Source organism: Geospiza fortis, unplaced genomic scaffold (assembly GCF_000277835.1).
Source record: "Geospiza fortis unplaced genomic scaffold, GeoFor_1.0 scaffold275, whole genome shotgun sequence".
Classification (NCBI taxonomy): domain Eukaryota; kingdom Metazoa; phylum Chordata; class Aves; order Passeriformes; family Thraupidae; genus Geospiza; species Geospiza fortis.
The window spans coordinates 4,774,347-4,782,617 of record NW_005054341.1 but is presented as its reverse complement, the minus strand read 5'-3'; the positions used below and the strand labels follow the sequence as shown (position 1 = coordinate 4,782,617).

The 8,271-nt window shown below is 52.3% G+C and overlaps 1 protein-coding gene across 1 annotated transcript in view; it reads left to right on the top strand.

Annotated features, from left to right (window-relative positions):
* Positions 1 to 7,197, top strand: part of GZF1 (GDNF inducible zinc finger protein 1) — a 15,186-nt gene extending 7,989 nt beyond the window's left edge. Inside the window, 7 exon segments of the mRNA XM_031058282.1 lie at positions 314 to 337; positions 1,039 to 1,219; positions 1,221 to 2,435; positions 4,628 to 4,722; positions 5,189 to 5,356; positions 5,979 to 6,136; positions 6,862 to 7,197. Of these exon segments, the coding sequence (XP_030914142.1) occupies positions 314 to 337; positions 1,039 to 1,219; positions 1,221 to 2,435; positions 4,628 to 4,722; positions 5,189 to 5,356; positions 5,979 to 6,136; positions 6,862 to 7,173 (2,153 nt within the window). The 3' untranslated portion in view covers positions 7,174 to 7,197.
* Positions 7,198 to 8,271: the final 1,074 nt, after the last annotated feature.

The following is an 8,271-nucleotide window of genomic DNA, read 5'->3' as shown; positions in this document are numbered from 1 at the left end:
GGGAAGGCTGGCCCCGCCCGCCTTCTCTTTCTCCCCTCTTTCCCCTTTATTCCCCCCCCTCCTCCTCTTTTTCCCCCTTTTTTCCCTCCTCTCTCCCCCCATTTTTTTCACTTCCCTTTTCTTCTCCCCCCCTTTTTTCCCCCCTCTCCTCTCCCCTTTTTCCCCCCTGTGTTTTCCCCCACCCCAGCATTCCCATGGGATCCAGGGTCCTGTGCAAATGGATTGGAAGTGGGCACTTTGGGGTTCTCCATGAGTTCAGCAGCAGCTGCCTGGGAATCCTTCTCCCCATTCCCCTTTTTTTGCCTCTTTCCAGCCAGTTTTGCCTCTGGAAGGGGAGGTATTCCTGAGAAATTGACAGTGCACAAATGGAATTAGAGGGGTAGTTGTGAAATAACAGGAGAAGTAGTTAAAAATCATTTTATTAGGGTAAAAAAAGTGTCACTTTGGTATCACTGATTGTTTATAAAGCATTGGGTGAGACATCACTTAATTCGCAGCACATAGAAAGAAATTCCTCAGATTCTGGTAGAAACAGGGTTAGACTCAACAGATTCCTCAGAAAATCCATAGAAATCCATAGAAATCTGGTTTGTTCTGGGGTTAGATATTTGGGAAAACACCCCAAAACTTCCACTCTTTTTACAAGCTTTGGAGCAGCTTCAGACATTCCCAAGAAATAGGGCCCGATGGAAGGTTGGAAATGGGCCTCCAAAATGTTCAGGCTGTGAGTCCATTTTGAGGAACTCCCGTCATTTTGGGCATTTTCAGTGTGTGGATACAATTATCCATCACATAAGAGCTTGGAATTTTGTGTGGGAGGCATTTTCAGGCAGGTTTTTAGGACTGCAGTGAACTTTTTGCTTAATCTTGCCTTCTTTTTATTATCACCTGGTGAGGCCAGGAATAATTCCTTAATTCCATGTGCCAGCTCTGTTTGTTCCATCCCTATCTCAAAGGGTAGGTTCTGGCAGCCCAGAGGGTTTCATGGAAAGCTGGGGTTGGGGTTTAAGCTCAGATTCACTCTATGGTTTTCCTGAGGAGCTGGAGTTGGATTAAACGACCTCGGAGCTCTTCCCAACCCCAGCGATTCCACAAAACCCCAGCCCCAGCCGCCCCAAACGCGCAGAATCCCGCTGGCTGACATGGGGATATCTTCAGCAGGGAGAAGGAAGATGGAAAGCAACCCCGTCCTGCTGGAATCCAAGTCCTCGCCCATCAACCGAGGCGCCGCGGCTGCGGCTGCTGGGCCACCTGTGCGACGTCACCGTCAGCGTGGAGTACCAGGGCGTGCGCGCCGAGTTCCCGGCGCACAAGGCCGTGCTGGCCGCCACCAGCAAGTTCTTCAAGGAGGTTTTCCTCAACGAGGAGCCCGTGGACGGCCCCCGCAGCAACGTGTTCCTCAACGAGGTGCAGGTGGCGGATTTCGCCTCCTTCCTGGAGTTCGTCTACACGGCGCGCGTGGAGGTGGAGGAGGACAGGGTGCAGCGCATGCTGGAGATCGCCGAGAAGCTCAAGTGCCTGGATCTCTCCGAGACTTGCTTCCAGCTGAAGAGGCAGATGCTGGAGTCCGTGCTGCTGGAGCTGCAGAACTTCTCGGAGTCGCAGAATTCCGAGGAGGAGAGCGCCGCCCGCCCCGGTGCCGTGCCCGCAGCCAAGGCCGAGCGGGACTCTCCGGAGTGTTCCGTAGCCGCGCCCGGCCGCGGAGCGTCTGCCGAGGGGCCGGCTGCCAAGCCCAAGGAGAAGGTGGACAAAAAGAAGGAAGCGCTGAAGGCTCCTTACAACAAGATCCGCAGGGCGAGCGGGCGGCTGGCCGGCAGGAAGGTGTTTGTGGAGATCCCCAAGAAGAAATACACCCGGAGGCTGCGGGAGCAGCAGCGGAACGCCGAGGAGGAAAAGCAGCCCAAGGGCGAGGAGGGAGAGCGGGAGCAGGAGGAGAACTCCGGCAAACCCGAGGGGGCCTCCCCAGAAAACCCCGCCAAGGGCGAGGAGGAGGAGGACAAGAAGAAGCGCGGCGGTGCCTTCAAGTGCGGCACGTGCCAGAAGGAGTTCCTGTACGAGAAGAGCTTCCTGAAGCACGTCCAGCAGAGCCACGGGATCGCCTCGGCGCTGGAGTTCCGCTGCGAGACGTGCGCGCAGACCTTCGCCAACCGCTGCAACCTGCGCAGCCACCAGCGGCACGTGCACAGCAGCGAGCGCCGCTTCCCCTGCGAGCTCTGCGCCAAGCGCTTCAAGAGGAAGAAGGACGTCAAGAGGCACGTGCTGCAGGTGCACGAGGGCGGCGGCGAGCGCCACCAGTGCCACCAGTGCGGCAAGGGGCTCAGCTCCCGCACGGCCCTGCGGCTGCACGAGCGGACGCACACGGGCCACAAGCCCTACGGCTGCCCCGAGTGCCAGGCCAAGTTCTCCCAGCCCTCGGCGCTGAAAACACACATGAGGTAGGAGCGGCTCTCCCCGCGCTCCAGGTGCAGCCCTTGGGGCCTCCCAAATCCCTGGTTTCTCCTCAAATGGGGTGTAGTGCTCAGGGCCTCCCAAATCCCTGTTTTCTCCTGATACGGTATCCAGTCCTCAGGGCCTCCCAAATCCCTGGTTTCTCCTCAAATGGGGTCCATCCCAAATCCCGGTTTTCATGTGGGGTGCAGGCCTCAGGATCTCTCAAATCCCTGTTTTCTCTTTCAGGGCCTTCCAAATTGCTGTTTTTTTCTTTAAATACAGTCCAGTCCTCAGGGCCTCCCAAATCCCTGTTTTCATGTGGGGTGCACCAATCCCTGTTTTCTCTTTCAGGCCCTCAGGGTCTCCCAAAACCCTGGTTTTTTCTTTCAGGGCCTCCCAAATCCTGGTTTTCATATGGGGTGCACCTCAAATCCCTTTTTTCTCCTCAAATGGGGTCCAATCCTCAGGGCCCTCCCAAATCCCTGTTTTCTCTTTCAGGGCCTCCAAAATCCCAGATTTCATATGGGATGCAGCCCTCAGAGCCTCCCCAATCCCTGTTTTCCCTTTCAGGGCCTCCCAGATCCCTGTTTTCTCCTGACACAGGGTGCAGCACTCAGGGTCTCCCAAATCCCTGTTTTCATGTGGTGTTCAGCCCTCAGGGCTTCCCAAATCCTGGTTTTCATATGGGGTGCACCCCAAATCCCTGTTTTCTCCTCAAATAGGGTGCAGCCCTCAGGGCCTCCCCAATACCTGTTTTCTCTCTCAGGGCCTCGCCAATCCCTGTTTTCCCTTTCAGGGCCCTCCCAAATCCCTGTTTTCTCTTTCAGGGCCTCCAAAATCCCAGATTTCATATGGGATGCAGCTCTCAGAGCCTCCCCAATCCCTGTTTTCCCTTTCAGGGCCTCCCCAATCCCTGTTTTCTCCTCATATCCCTCATGGGCCAGGCCTGTGCTGCAGGGAAATCCAGGTGGGATTCCTCCAGCACATCCTTAGGCTCAATACAAAGACAAGTGTGGAAATATTTGGGAAGCATGTTGCAGGTTTTTCAGTGGGAAAATGACGGATTTGGGGGCGAAGCAGGGAAAACAATGGATCTGGGAACAGGAGGAGGTGGCGCGTCACCGATGTCACCCACACGGAGCTGATCCGGCACCCGCTGGGTTTTATCTGTCCCAGTCTGTTTTTATCAGGGAAAAAAAATCACCTCTGAGGGGTTTTAACCTGATTTTGTCAGTGTTTTGTCTACCTTAGGGCATTTTGATAAGGGAAAAATCATCCCTGAGGGGTTTTAACCTGATTTTATCAATTTTATCTTTCTGAGGGCATTTTTATCAGGGCAGAAGTAGATTCTGAGGGGTTTAACCCAATTTTTTCCTTTTTCTTAATCTGTCTCAGGGCAGAGCCCTTTTCATGAGGGCAAAAATCATCTCTGAGGGGGTTAACATGGTTTTCTCAGTTATTTTATCTGTCCCAGGGTGTTTTTACCAGGGTAAAAATCATTTCTGAGGGACTTTAACGTGATTTTATCAGGTATTTCATATGTCTCAGAGCAGACATTTTGATTAGGGGTGCAGAAAAATTCCTCTCTGAGGGATTGAGCCTGATTTTATCAGTTTTATTTTCCTGAAGGTGTTTTTATCAGAGCAGAAATTAACTCTGAGGGGCTTGAACCTGATCTTATCAGTCATTCTACCTTGTCTCATGATAGAGACCATTTTATCAGAGTAAAAATCTTCTCTGAGGGGTTTAACCTGATTTTATCAGTTATTTTATCAGTCTTCAGCCAGGGACATTTTTATGAGGGAAAAAGTCCTCTCTGAGGGTTTAAACCTGATTTTTTTTCTGTTCTCAGAGCCCTTTCAGGAATTTTGGACACTGGAAACTCAATGCTGCCTTAATTTGGGTGCGGTGGCAGCCGGTGGTGGGGATTTCTCATCCTTGGGGATATATTTTGCCACGTGGATGTGCCTCTCCAGGAAGAGCAGCCATCCCAACCCCCTGAGAAGCTTTCCCTCACATCCCAAAGGATTTGGCGCCACAACGTGGAGAGAATTTTCCGAATTTGGCTGCGTTTCACCTTGAAAAATTCGCTTTTACCGTAACATTTTTGGATGTGGGTGTTTATCCAGCAGTAAGGATCAATGGGAATGAGGGGAAGGCTCATCTTGGAGTTCCAACATTCCTTTTTTCCTTGCAGGATCCACACGGGGGAGAAGCCCTTTGTGTGTGATGAGTGTGGGGCCCGCTTCACCCAGAACCACATGCTCATCTACCACAGGCGCTGCCACACAGGTGAGGCTGGAAAACTGGGAAATCCAGTCCCAACCATTCCAGGGAAAATGCTGCCTTCAGAAAATGCTTTTTGTCCACATTTTTATGGATAAAACGAGATACTGTCATCTCTTAGGTGAGATTTGCCTGAGAAGGGTTCCCAGGATATCCAGTGATTTGAAGCTGAGGGAGGGTTGATTTAAACTGGATTTTGGGAAGAAATTCTTCCCTGTGAGAGTGGTGAGGCCCTGGAACAGTTTTCCTAAAGAAGCTGTGGATTCCCCACCCCTGGAATTGTTCAGGCCAAGTTGGGAGTGGCTTGGAGCAACCTGGGATAGGGGAAGGTGTCCCTGCCCATGGAATGGTTTGGAACTGGGTGACCTTTAAATATCCCCACAGTGAGGACACACTCTGGAATTTCTGTGGGATATTTAAGAGCATTCCCAAAGCTCTGCTGGTTTAATCCTCCTTTTCCCACTTTTTTTAGGGGAAAGGCCTTTCATGTGTGAAACCTGTGGGAAGAGCTTTGCCTCCAAGGAATACTTGAAACACCACAACCGGATCCACACGGGATCCAAGCCCTTCAAATGTGAGGTTTGCTTCCGGACCTTTGCCCAGAGGAATTCCCTGTACCAGCACATCAAAGTCCACACAGGTAGGATGTGTCCCTTTTCTTGGATACACAGGTAGGATGTGCTCCTTTTCTTGGATACAGAGCCCTCACCACTGCAATATTCCAGCAAGGAATTCTCAGCCAGGTTTTTCCTCATGTGCACTGCTTGATGTCTCATGTTCTCCCCTTCTCCCACTAGTCCTGAGTGACAGCAATTCCCTGGAATGCTTCCACAGGCTGTGGAGATACCTTAATAACCTGCCTGGATCATTGGTGATGGAGCGCTCTGGTACAGCTCCGAAGGTTTATCCAGGGAAGGAGGAAAATGGGATCTCTTTCCAAACAGGGAGTTTGTGGTGTGTTCAGAGAGATCCCAGGGCTGGGAGTGGCTCAGGGGTTCTTGCTCAGAGAAGAGTGAATAAGGGGGAGGAATACTTGGATTCTGGGCAGGACTTGAGTCTCTAACAGAAAATCCATGGAAAAACAGAGTGGCAGCACATCTTTACGGGGCTGGGAAGAGCTTGCTGCCTCCAGTGTGACATTTGTACCGCCAGGATGTTTTCCCTGACCATTCCCTGCCAGCCAGGGGTAGCTGGGCACTGTCGAGGCACAGCAGCTGTGCTCTGCCCGCGTTCCCAGCCTGTGTCCCATGCCGCATTCCCAGGGGAGCGGCCGTACTGCTGTGACCAGTGTGGGAAGCAGTTCACGCAGCTGAACGCGCTGCAGCGGCACCACCGCATCCACACCGGCGAGAAGCCCTTCATGTGCAACGCCTGCGGCAGGACCTTCACCGACAAATCCACCCTGCGCCGCCACACCTCGGTATGACCCCGCTGCCAGGGGGGATGTCGGGAGGGAATTGTTCCCTGGGAGGTTGGGAAGGCCCTGGCATGGTTTTCCCAGAAAAGCTGTGGGTGCAGGACCTTCACTGACAAATCCACCCTGCAGCGCCACACCTCAATATGATCCCTCCCGCTCTTAGGGGCGTTGTTGGGAAGGAATTGTTCCCTGGGACGTTGGGAAGGCCCTGGCACGGTTTTCCCAGGAAACCTGTGGGTGCAGGACCTTCACCGACAAATCCATGCTGCACCAGCACACCTCAGTATGATCCCACAGTCCTGGCGTGCCTGGAGCATGTTCCAGCTCCTCAGAGCCACGTTCCGTGGGACTGACGGGTCAAGCCCGGAGCAGACTTCCAGTTCAAGCTGATGGAAGTTGGGGTTAAGTGGGATGTTGGGAAGGAATTGTTCCCTGGGATGTTGGGAAGGCCCTGGCACAGTTTTCCCAGGAAAACTGGGGGTGCTGTATTCCTGGAATTGTTAAAAACCAGGTTGGACAGGGCTTGGAGCAGCCTGAGATAGGGGAAGGTGTCCCTGTCCATGGCAGGGGGTGGGACTGGATCATCTTTACAGTCCAGTCTTCCAACCCGAACCATTCCATGACTCCAAAACAAAAACCTTTTCTACCAACACCAAATACAAGCTTGATCCAAACTTTTCCTTGTCATCCCATATCCAACCTTCTCTCTCCTGGTTATTCCTTTGCAGATCCATGATAAAAACACCCCCTGGAAGTCCTTCCTCGTCATCGTGGAAGGAGCAGCAAAAAATGACGAGGGGCACAAAACGGAGCTTCCTGATGAGGAATACGAGGTGTCCCCCAAAATCCCGGAAAAGCTGCTGTCCTTCCCAGAGAACAGCCCCTACCAGAGTCTGGCAGCAGTCCCGGGAAGTGGGAATTCCAGCACGGACTGTAAGGCCTCTGGAGCACAGGAGTCCCTGCTGGGAGAACTCACCGTGCTCCACACGCAGACGGACTCTGCACAGCCCCAGCTCCATGCCCTGGTGAACATGGAATAATTCGGGATTGCCTCCTGCTCCTTAGGCTGCACCCCTTGTACAGTCCTTGGCCTGAGGGAGGTTGGTGGTGGGAAGATGGGAATGAGTGGATTTCCAGCTTTCCTCTGGAAATTCCTTCTGCAGCTCCATCTCCTGATGGTCGGGCAGGGTGGCATCACACCAGGGAATTTGTAGGAATTCAGGGGGTGGCTCAGGTACCTTGGTGGTGCAGGTTTGTTTTCCACGGAATTCAATGCCACATGGACAATCAGGAGAACCGATGTTTCTCTATGACATTTGCTACGGTTTCCCCAGTGGAATTTCATCCAGGAGAAGTCTGGCTAAATTTGCTTTTCAGGAAATGTTGGTTTCTCTCTGCTTTTGCCAAAGATCCCAACGAGTGGGAGCAGCTTTGGAGTTTCATTCCAGGAGTTTGGAGTCTCTGAGCAGCAAAAAGGGGCAGGTGGCAGCCAAGTGCTATTTCCTTGGTTTTACAATTGCAGGGAAACTGGAGCAGTCTGGCACTTGGATCCTGTCAGTTCTCACCTTCCAGCTGCTCCAGCTCCCATGGAATTAAGAGAACAAGACATCTCCTAGAAGAAAGTCTGTGAAAAGGAGCTGTGCTGGAAGGGGCTCAGTTCAGAGGCTTTTCCTGCTCCATTTTTAGTGGAATAGGATTTGAGGGATTTCCCCTGGGCAAGGAAGGAGCCTTGGAGTGTTGTTCCAGCTGGGCTGACTCCTGGTTTTTTGCAACAGCAGCTCACTCTGCTATGGTTTAATGCTTCAGACCTTGGGTTTAATGCTTCAAACCTTGGGATGGGCTTCCCAGTGTAAAAACCCACAGCTTTTCCCATTCTTTTTCCCATTTCTTTGCCTGTTCCTGTAGTATTCCCACAGCAATTCCTCAGCTGAAGCTGTGAGCAGAACTTTGGGAAAGGTAAGCACAATCCAGCCTGGTGAGATCCAGCAATAAAGATACCCCCCCGCCCCACCTGTGGCACAGAGCTATTTTTTGGGATTAAAGGGGTGGCGGAGGCGTTCTCATGGAATTCTAAGCTAGAAAAAAGGGAATTTTTGTACCAGAGGACATTTCCAAGAGGTTATATTTGAGATATTTAT